General features: G+C 36.7%; 1 protein-coding gene across 9 annotated transcripts in view; it reads left to right on the top strand.

Annotated features, from left to right (window-relative positions):
- Positions 1–11,630, top strand: part of UBE2E3 (ubiquitin conjugating enzyme E2 E3) — a 104,991-nt gene that overhangs the window by 2,225 nt on the left and 91,136 nt on the right. For 3 of the 9 annotated variants that reach the window (XM_027126793.1, XM_027126814.1, XM_027126807.1), the window contains 2 exons: positions 1,224–1,442; positions 3,211–3,261. In XM_027126793.1, coding sequence (XP_026982594.1) covers positions 1,249–1,442; positions 3,211–3,261 — 245 coding nt within the window. In that variant the 5' untranslated portion in view covers positions 1,224–1,248. Of the gene's footprint in view, positions 1–6; positions 187–326; positions 684–1,223; positions 1,443–3,210; positions 3,262–11,630 lie in introns of those variants that run through there. The other 6 variants (XM_027126776.1, XM_027126821.1, XM_027126785.1 and 3 more) reach the window with 5 other exon arrangements.

Here is an 11,630-nt window from a genome sequence, read left to right as displayed (position 1 = left end):
GGCACTGCACAACCCCCTCCGACTTTCAATGTTCCACACTCCCCGGCCAGAGCCTCCTCGGCTTCTTTTTTTCCCTCCCCCCCCTTTCCCCCCCCCAGCTGCCTCCATTTCCTTAAGGAAGGGTTTTTTTCTCTCTCCCTCCCCCACATCGTAGCGGCGCGCGAGCGGGCCGGGCGGGCGGCCGAGGTAAGGCGGCGGGGCCGGGGGGCCGCGTGGGGGGCGGCCGGGGCGGCGGCGGCGGTGGGGGAGGGGGCGGGGGCGGGCAGCTTTGTTCGCGCCGGGAGCCCGCGCCGCCGGTGTCCGCGAGCCGCGGCGGGGCCGGCCGGGCTGCTCGCATCACTTGGCGCCCGGCGCGGTGAGCGCTGCCCGCGGCCCCCGCGCGGCCCTCCCCACAAAGGGCCGCGGAGCTGCGTGGCCGCCGTCGCCGGCCGCGGCTCGCCTCGGCGGGCGCGGAAATTTGTTGCACTTCTTGGGGCTTTGTTTGTTTGTTTTCCTTCTGAAATTTTTTTTTTCGTTATTTTGGACAAAATGTCGGTCCGTGATGTAAAAATTGAGCGAGGAACCTTGATGGCACGGGGAGCTTTGCAGAAGGTGCCGTTTGAATTCTGCTTTTCCCAGGGTGGCAGCTCGGTCTTGGCCGGATGAATCTTCTCTGCTGGCCGTGAAAACGGCCAGAGCAGCTTGTTAGTTGATTTTTTAAAATTCGTTAAGTGTTGTATTTAAAGGCTTACGGGCTCAGAGGAGAAATCGCCACCTTAAATAAGCATATGGGCTATTAATAGGGTATGTTTTCCTCTCGGAAAGGGAATTTGGTAGCTTTGACCAATGTCAGTGTGTAAATATTTAGACGTTATTAGTGACTTTTTAACATTTTTCAGCGAGATCTGTTATTTACAGTGTGTCATATGTTATTAATGCTCGTTGCCTAAGTTCCCTGGCAAATCTGTTTCTTGCCTTCTGAGAAAGTAGACAATTGATAGATTGTCCAAGGGATGGAAAAAAATGTGAGTGGGTTTTCTAACTTGAGTTCGGTAAAGCCCTGAACGCTGCCGTTGTGAGACACATCAACCTCCCCTGTAACCTTCCTGTACGATGAGATGTGTGAACACTTTTGAAGCGTTTTCATTAAAATATGATTTTAGGTGAAGATTAAGAGAAGAAAATGCTGTTGGCTTATTTCTTAGACTTACATTTCCTTTCTTTCCCCCTTTTCTCTTTAAAAGTTTTCCAAGAAATAACTTCACCAAGATGTCCAGTGATCGGCAAAGGTCCGATGATGAGAGCCCCAGCACCAGCAGTGGTAGTTCAGATGCGGACCAGCGAGACCCAGCCGCTCCAGAGCCTGAAGAACAAGAAGAAAGAAAACCTTCTGCCACCCAGCAGAAGAAAAACACCAAACTCTCTAGCAAAACCACTGCTAAGTTATCCACTAGTGCTAAAAGGTAATGTGTAAAAAAAGGATTAAGCACGTTGTCAGGTTGTCTTCCAAATGGCTGGATGCTTTTGCTGGTTTTATATCAGCAATAGTTCGAAAACATTTCCTTTGCGCTCAGTTTTATTTGGACTTGAATGAGTTGTCATTCTTTAGGTGGCATATAATCCACCTCCCTAGAATTAGACTTTTAAGCAAACTCGTTCTGTACTTTGGTGACTTCAGTGAGAGTGTCCTTGAGCAGAGATTGGACTAACATCTGACAGATTGTTTAAGGAGTTGGCAAGGAAAATTTGGTGAACCCAAATTAGCTGGTACATTGAGGATGTTTCCTTTTTATGAGTCATATTCGGCTTCCTTGAAATTGACACTTAGATCAGCAGTGTCTCTTCATGAAACTTAATGATCAGAAATGGTCATGTTTGCTAGAAAATTTGTAAATTCAAGGCCTTGGCTATATTTGAAAGCAGATTTTAAAATTGTGCTCCAAATCTCCTTTCAGTTTTACAAACATTACTTTAAGTCATGCATCCCAGGTATTACTTTTTGTAATTAAGCTATGGTTATATAGCTCTGTGTCCTTGTGAGGGCAAATAAAACTGAAAAGTAGCCATCTACGTTTTAGGTGGCACTTGGTGAGTGACAACTTTGTCATTTTTCCTCTTCACTCTAAAACTTGTGGATATGCTTGTCACGTTAATACTCAACAGCAGGAGAAACATATTTTGTTGGATATAAGTGAAAGATCATTTGTTTCTTGTTGATTTATGTTATCTGTAATGGTGAAAAAAAGACTGTCAATGGGACTCCATCAGTGGTAGTAGTAGTGGAATACCCATGATTTCTAGTAATTATACATCAAATGCTTCTATAGCATTAACCAATATCGACATTTTATTGATTTTTGTTGATCACAACCAAAAGAAAAAAAATATAAAAGCTGATAAAATGTTGGCATTCTGTAGTGATATTCTGTGGATTTTCACCTCTATTACATCAAAGTATTAATAGCGAGAATATTTATGAAATAACAGCAGTCTTTGAGATAATTTAAAATTCTCAATTTGTTGTAATCTTGTTGATGAACATATTAGACACATCTTAAGTTTTGAAAGCATTTTAAATTTGAATAAAATAAGGACTGTGTTTTTTCCTCTTACCTCAGGGATGTCATTATCTCTTCTCCCAAATTTATTTAATTTAAGTGCTGTACTTAAGGTCAAGGAAAACAGATTCAGTTAAATAAGATTGCCAGAATCCTTTGGAAGTTTTTCACTGGTAAAAATATTTGTAAATTTCAAAGTTTTTTTTTTTTTTTTACAGATAAAATATTGTCAAAATTATTAATGTGCACTTGCAGTAGCTTGTTAACTCTTACCTTGGTAAAAGTGACTTGAAGTCATTGTCAAATATTCTAGTGCTTTCCCTCCTCCCTTCTTGTCTCATTTGCATATAAGCTTGAAAAGAGAATTTCTTTGGTAAAAAGTGTTTTAAAATACATTTTATATCCTTTACTGAGTACTAGTGGAGGGCTAGTTCTCAAATCAGGTGTAAATGTCTTACTTATTTATAGTAGCAAGTGAGAAAAAAAGCTGCAAAGTTTCTGTTAAGGGATTTGGGTTATGCCTCTGAGAACAAAGAGGAAGCAGCCATGTTAGCATTACTGAAGGCGAAGCCAGCCTTGCATTTAACTGCATGGTGGTAGAGGGCAGTGTAATTCCCCGGTTATTCTGTAGACTCTCTCAAATCCTTTTTGTCTGTTCTCATTTCACTAACAGAATTCAGAAGGAGCTAGCTGAAATAACCCTTGATCCTCCTCCTAACTGCAGGTAAGAAACAAATTTTGTTTTAATTTCAAATTGTGGAAAAATATCAAGAGATTCATGTATTGTCCTTGAATATGTGTGCTGCAGAAGAGGCTACATTTGTTTCTTTTAAGCTTTGCAAGTGGATTAAACAAAAATTGTCTTGGGTGAATTAAATTTGGGTGGAAAAAAACCTTTTTAGCGTGTATCATACAATTTGGACTTAAGAATATGATTTTGTGCTTCTTGCTGGGATTAGTATGAATAGTGCTGATTTTTGTTCTGCTGTAATAGTTCTATACTGTGTTTATTCAGAAGTATATTGCAGAAACTTCTAAAATTTTGCTAAGCTTTAAAGTTACTGCTTGTGTGCAATCTGAACTGACCTTCCAAATTTAGAAATTGCTGAATGTGGTGTTACAAAATGTAAATGCAGTAAACAAGAGTATAGTTGTTTCTGTTTGATTTATTCAGTAATTTGCCTTAAGGACAAATTTTTTACGTGCTAAGCTAATGGTTTTAGTTGCTGTTTTCTAGAGAATGCATTGCTGGAATTATTTACATTTTAATTAAATGGCCTAATTACTTGGGAAAATTCTTAGTAATTTTAGTACTTGAAATTCGTGTATAAAAAGCAGTGAATGAGTTGGAATTTGTGGGAAGAAGTCATTTCAGTGAAACTCATGTAGAATAATTTAAGATTGTTGGTTGGTATAGGTGTATTAATAGTAACTGGTTGGTAATTTTTTTCCTGAAAATTTTTTTTAAATTCCTCTTACTTAGTGCTCAGTTTTTCAACAGTGACTTTATGGCTTCCAAAATTCATCAAACTTAGAAAACCAGTCTTTAGATGATTTGCATGGAGATACCTACTCAAGAACAAGAGTGGCTGCTAGAAATAAGGAAGTGTTGTGGTTTGATATGAAAATGTTTTCTTGTTTTACCTATATTTTTGCTACAAGTTGTGTTCACTTGTGATGATCAGACCTATTTCTGAAGTCTACTTGAGATATAATAGGATATAATCCAACTGCTTCTTATCATGTGTGTTAAGTGGGTCCTCCAATAAGGTGATCTGATCCTTATTTGCTCATACTTGTAATCAGACATTTCAGTTCAAAAAGGAAACATGAATGTAGACTAATTTTAAACATAGTGGTATGTCAGATCTCAAAGTAGCGCTTACGAGCTGCACTGTCCAGTAATGTAGCCACTAACCACTTGTGGTTATTGACCATTTCAGTTGTAGTCCAAAAATGAGATGTTCTGTAAGTGTAGAATACACATCAGATTTTGAAAACTTAGTATGAAGAAAAGAACTTTTGTAAAATATCTTACTGATTTTCTGAAAAATATTTATTGCGTGTTGAAATATTAATATTTTTGATATGTTGGGTTACATAAAATGTTTTAAAATTAATTTCTTTATTTGCCATTTTAATACAGTTAGACAATTTAAAATTACATTTGTGGCTCGCATTATATTTCTGTTGAACAGCACTGCTTTAGAGAATAAATAAATCAAAGTATTTCCTTTCAGGCTTCTAAATGGTGTGTCAAATCTGTAGCCATTTAGGGAGGTCAAGTTAAATTTGCTCTCTGGAAGAATCACTTAACTTGGCAGAGTGTATTCTGGTATTTCTCATTGTAAAAGACGTAAAGATCTATCAGTTCAAAGGTCTTAAATGTTTTAAAATTGCATGTAAGGTCAAACGTTCTTTAAAGGTTTTTGTTGATTTTCTGCAAATGGCACAAACTAGTGTTCTTGTGTAAATCTAGCGAACCCAGTAGAGATGTGTGAGATGCCCTCAGAGGAGTAGCTTAGTGTTGCAGTTGCTGAAGAAATGTGCTCTACATGTTTAGCCCAGGAATGTTTCCACAAGGTCACTGACGATTATTTTAGAGGAAGTAGAGTCTTTCTTGGAGATAGAAAGTTTAACTTGTTATTATTTTTCTCTTTATCTACCAGATTTCCTTTCAGTCCATGAAATAATGCTTTACATTTAGTGATTAGGCTAGTGAAATAGTGAACCTTTGGGCTTGCCCATGTGCAGTAACTTGGAAACAGCATCTGTGCTTTCCCTTGTCACAACTTGTGATCACTGTCAACTATTGCAAATGACATCTTTCAGTTCTCTGCTTCTTGTTATGTATGAGTTTCTTTGAGACTGTGTGAGTGATTAAAGAAAAAAAACAGAAAATATGAGTCTTAGTAGGAGACTGGAGAAGTTTTTTTTATTAGTTTGGGGACAGCCTTCCTTCATATGCTGGACAAGTAAAATACCCACATAGTTTCGTGTGTTTTTCTATAAGTCTTCAGATTATTTTGGGTGGAAGAACATCTAGTCCTTGTTCTTGAGCAGGAATTTGGAATAGTGAGTGTTTAGTGGAGGCATTTTAGGAATTTGACAGCTAATTTAAAATTTGTATTGTATTTTTACCTTGTGTCATACTTGTCGTGTTCTTGTAATTCACAGGTGCATTGGTGAGAATTTTAGCTTTATGATGATCGTACAGTTTAAATTTGTTAATTTTTGTCTTAATTAAAAATGGGACTCTATATTAATAAATTCTAGAGTATGTGAATTAATATTGCCTGAAATCTATGAAACCTAATTCTTTTGACTTTAATGTGTAATTAATCAGAATTCCATTATGGTTTTGAATATGATTTTTATAAGCTTATCAAAGTACGTGACACATTTAATTCTTCCTCAGGGAAGAAATGTAAAGTATGTCTGTGTACATTCAGGAAAAAGTAGAATGGAATACAAGAAAACTCAACAAAAGCAAACTTACTCAGACTTGATTAAGATTTTTCTTAAATTCCTTCCTATGTTTAATTAATAAAATATTCTTTAGTTATTATATAGCTGTGTCAAATATGTATACACCCAGGGTGATCATAGGATAGACTTAATTACTGAATTAAGTGTGTGGCTTTAAACATGTTTGAATACATTTTGATAGTATTGATATTTCTTCTCCCAATAGTATAAAAGTTTGATAAAATGTTATTTCCAATGATTTGATGGCATTTCAATTTTTAGGTATTGGAGTGCTTTAGGCCAAAGCATTCTAAACATAGGGATATGACATTTAGTGCCTTCAATTCATACTCTTTACTGTATTCCAGATTAGAGTATAAACAGCTGATACACCAGTGAGAATGAAGGGAAATTGTATGTGCTATTAAGACATTTATGTTCCATCCAAAGAGTGTCCTTGTCCTCTCAGGACTTGACAGGTGGCGGAAGTTTAGAAAGGTGCTGGATTTTGAACTTAGCCTCTAATTCTTTCTGTATCTGAGAAAGTAGAAAAATACTCTCCAAAAATATTCTTTAATATGTTCAGATTGAATCTGTGTTAAAGTAGGTATTCAGGGACATTTGTAAATAGTTTTTGAGTGTGGGAAAGACCTTATTGGGAGGGAGGTGTGACGGTATCAAGTTATAGTATTAATATGCGAAACCTGAAAGTAGGTACTAATGCTTGCAAGTTTTGCTCATTTCCTTCTTTCTAAAAAAAAAAATTAAGAGAAGCAGTTAAGTTCTAAACCAGAAGTTGGCAAGCCCTGATTTATTTGTAAGCCTAATTGTCTAACTGGATGAGCTCCATCTCCCTTTGAGGATTACCACCACTTTGCACCATTTCTAGGGAAGATAGAACTTTACTGGACTGGACTGTCTGGGTTCAGATCCCTGCTCTGGCACTTAATAGCTATGTTAACTTAGATAAGGTATGGAATATTTCTGTCTTTCAGTCTCTTATCTGTATAATGAAGATTAAAATGATATCCTTCTTTATAAGTTTGTTGTGAGGATTAGATGAATTAATATGTTTAAAATTTTTTTAACAATGTAAACTTGGTCAATAAAACGGCCGTAGCATGGTTAAAGAGCTAGTTTATAGCAGTATGCCTTCACTCTTGCTGGCGTTTTTTCCAGTGCATCAGCATCCGACTGTAGGAATAATTTCATCTTAATCAGCTCCGCACCTATTTATTGAGACTATGTCAGGCAGCTGTTTTTTTGATGTTAGTAAAAGCAGTTCCTTGGAACTTGAGTAAAAAAGAAAATAAACCTAAGAACATTGGGTAAAGCTGAACAAATAGTATATCCTCTTTAAAGGAATATGCATAAGGTTAATGATACTTAATTCAGTAGAGAATGCTCTGACTGTCCAATAAATTATAATAAAAAATTTTAAAATAATGGTGATAGGTATGTTTTCCCTTTTAAATGTTCCATTGTAGGAATTTGTAGTTTTACTGTATTGAGAATGAGATTATATCAATGTTTTTGTAAAATTTAGATTCTGAATTGATACAGTTTACTCGTTACCTAAACATAGCATTCTTTCCTTCTCTCTGATCTAGGGAGAGATTTTGGAAGCTTTCTCTAATTGGTGTATGAAGGCAGGTCATGATCAAAATAATGTGATATCTACATAGCTTTGTTGGTTGCTTATACAATACTTGGTTTTAAACCCTCCCACACATATGGATAGATTGCTTTTTTTTTTTTTTTTACTTATACATTTGATTGTTATTAGCCAACAATATTAGCCAGTTTATATTAGCCAGTGTGTGCTATGTGAAGGTACCCTATTTTATAAAACAAAATTGTGCCATTAATCATCTAGTCCTTTTGTTTTCAACTGTTGAAAAAAAATCCTGCAATTGCCTTTTTATAAAAATTAAATCTGGGCTTCCCTGGTGGTGCAGTGGTTGAGAGTCCGCCTGCCAATGCAGGAGGCACGGGTTCGTGCCCCGGTCCGGGAAGATCCCACATGCCGCGGAGCGGCTGGGCCCGTGAGCCATGGCCGCTGAGCCTGCGCATCCGGAGCCTGTGCTCCGCAATGGGAGAGGCCACAACAGTGAGAGGCCCGTGTACCGCAAAAAATTAAAAAAAAAAAAAAAAAAAATTAAATCTCAGTTGGACGCTCAATTTGTGAAACAGATAAGTATAGAACTACTCTGACTGAAGGTGTTTTCCATCTCACTCTACTGTGGTCATCTACCAAGGGTAGTTCTTATTTTATTATTAATTAATTACATTTTGACATCAGCATAGACCTCAAAAATCATGAGGAGTTTTCTTGGTACTTGGACATTCCTGATAATTTTAAATGTTTTATTTTTCAATGAGCTAATAGTTGGTTCAGCACAGCTGTAATATCCATACATGAATCCGGTATGTTAATACTATATACTATAATTATTTCCTTGTTTGTCTACCTTCTGCAAGAGTTAGTAGTCCTTTGAAAGGATTGTCTTGAACATTTTTCTGTCTTCACACAGTGCTTTTCATGTGAAGATTTATTAAGTTAATAAATAAGTTGAAGTCCGTCAGATTGACAGGAATAGAAATTCCAGGCAAAACAATGAGTTTGGATTGGAGAAAATCTATTATATATCCCATATATTCTTTACTTTTTCATAATTGTAATTTTTAATATGATTATTCAGAGGTATTTTGTTACCATTTTTATTATAAAAGGAAATTGATTCGCAGTAAAGCTAATTATTTCCCTCATATATGCCAGTGTAGCAGAAGGACTCAGATCTGTTGTGACTAAAAATTTTTTCCAAAAGAATGATGTGATTGAAAATAATATTCTTCCCCATCTAAAGGTCACATTTTTATTAGGGATCTGTTAATTTCAGTGCAGATAATGTAATTAGAAAGTGTGTGAAAACTGTGCATTTAAAAAGTTGCATGGTTACTTTGCTGCTGCATGCAAGACTCAAATTGTTTTGTTCCTTTCTATACATAACCAACTGGTACCTTATTCTTCTCTCCTTGAATAAGTTGCTGTAACAGCAGATGGATATGTTTAGTTATAAGAAAGTCAACAAGTCATTGTTCCTTAGAGTGCCGGGCGCTCCGATTGATAACAGAGAACTTGATCTGCCATTCTGGTCTTTCCTACAAAATTAAGATTAAAAACAGAATAAAACCACTGTAGATCTAGAGAAATAGAAAATGGTTTTTTTCCCTTCCCATACTGCTTTTAACAGGAAGTATATTTGGCATTTTAGAATCTAGAAGAATAAACATCTTTAAACTTTTAATATTTCTCTTGCCTCAGTTCTCAACTGGGGGCAGTTTTTGCCTTCTTATTCCCTCACCCCACCCTAGCCTAGGGGGCAATTGGCAATGCCTAGAGACTTTTCACAACTGGGGGAAGAGGGGCTGCTACTGATAATTTAGCGAGTAGAGGTTAGGGATGCTGCTAAATACCTTGTAATGCCTAGGTCAGCTCCCTCCAACAAAGATTTATCTGGGCTATAAAATGTCAGTAGTGCTGAGGTTGAGAAATCCTGCTGTAGATGTTTATTCCAGTGCCTTGCCTCTTTAATTTTTACATAGTTTTTTTTTTTTTTTTTTTTACTGTTTTCCTATCTTACTAGTGATGCCTACTGAATACATTCTCCTGTACCTTCCTCAGAGTTGGTGTCCCCATCTCCCACTACTCTTGTGCTGTAGTTTATCTTATGTTATCTGATACATGTCTGTTTTTTTAATGTGAACCTACAGGAATGGCTACCTTGAGTACCTGCTAAATTATGGTCTATTGAGGCCAGAAATGCTTACAGCAGTATTTTTAATCAACTAGTCTCCTTCTAGTTAATTATACCCTCTCATGATTTAGCTTTAGGCTGGTTGTATCTGTGTGCTACTGGGAATATTGAAGTATCGTCAAGTAGAAATACCATTGGAAAGTCATCAAAATTCAATTGGATTCAGTACGTTGATTGAACTACAAACAGGTTAGAAAGCCATGCTCTTCATTTGATTTTGATTTTGATCATTAAGACAATACAGAGATTATTTACTTCTATTATTGTTACAAGTCCACAGTCCTTTATTTCAAACTCTTGAGGCCAGTAATGTTTGAGAATTTGGAAATTTTAAGATTGTAGAAAGGGAATGTGATACATTTGTTGTGTTTTATGTAACACCGCCAGTGGGATCTGGAGAAGCACTCCATAATCAAACACATTCATATTTCTACAGTCAAATTGTATGAATGTTCATATTAAGGGGATAAATAGACACTACAGATAGTTTTTGGTTAGTTCATGTTTGGTGTTGCTGCCAAATTATTTTTCTCCAAACTTACTTTTTTTTAATCTTTGGTTTTTAGAGCTTTTGGGATATTCCAGAATTGCGGGTAAGCAATTGTGGCTCTATAATACTTCTGTTACAATCACAAGTGACTTCAGCTATTTTACTCATGGTGAAAGGACGTTTAAAGTCTTGTTCAGCTTTTCTTTCTTTTACCTGTTTCCTGATAGCTGTTTTTAGTTTCTCAGTTGTTATTTTTGTACTGTTGCTTTTTGGGTTTTTTTGTATAACTTGTGTGCTTAACTAGAAAAAAGTTTAGACTCTTGATTTTAGAATTTTTTCTCCTTAAGATGAAACTATAAGTATCAGTTTCTTTTTAAGTTATTCTGTGTACATTGGATTACTTTTCTACTTTGCTATCAGAATTCTCTTTTAACCATTCTGTTCATTCTGGATATACAAAATTACACAGAAAGGAAGATATCCTTTAATACCTAAGCTCAGGACTTGCCATTTTTATGTATGCATTTTGTCTAGCATTTGAGTGCAGTTAGGCTGTAAAAGGAGACGTTGAATTTTGCTAAGCTGTGTTGCGTTAACAAACAAACCTAGAAAGCTTATAACATGAACATATAAACGTTTGTCTCACTTATATGAAGTCCTCTTCGGGTCCAGGGACTCTCCTGGTTAGCTCTTCCACGTGTTGGCTCAGATCTGTGCAGCTTACATCTTGTAGCCCTGCCATTTGGAACATGTGTCCAGGCAAGATAGCTAGAGGGTCATGTGCTGGCTGACTGTTACGTGCTTTGGTCTGGAAGTAAGGCATGAATTAATCACATGGCCTCGACCAACTGCAAGGTGGCTGGAAAATGTCAGGGAGCATATGGATATTCAGTGAGAAATCGATTTCTCTCCCTATATACAAAGGATATATACTTCATGAATAAGTGAGCACCCAGCCTGACACTACTGGATTCCATAGTATAGTGCCTATTAATATGCTATTTTATTTAATTCCCAAAACAATCCTTTGAAGTATCATTCTTGTTAAGATTTCAAAAGCTAATCTGAGAGTTGTCACACATGTAGTGCATATACATAACAGCTCCAGGGCAAAAATTTAGGCTTACTTTTTTTTTTTTTAAATACATTTATTTATTTATTATTTTTGACTGTGTTGGGTCTTCATTGCTACTCGCAGTTGAGGGGAGCAGGGGCTGCTCTTCGTTGTGGTGCACGGGCTTCTCATTGCGGCGGCTTCTCTTGTTGCAGAACACGGGTGTGCAGGCTTCAGTAGATGCAGCACATGGGCTCAGTAGT

Source organism: Aethalodelphis obliquidens, unplaced genomic scaffold (genome assembly GCF_003676395.1).
Source record: "Aethalodelphis obliquidens isolate GAN/ISIS:26980383/991018 unplaced genomic scaffold, ASM367639v1 scaffold2, whole genome shotgun sequence".
NCBI classification, from domain to species: Eukaryota; Metazoa; Chordata; class Mammalia; order Artiodactyla; family Delphinidae; genus Aethalodelphis; species Aethalodelphis obliquidens.
This window is presented reverse-complemented; position numbering and strand designations above follow the sequence as displayed.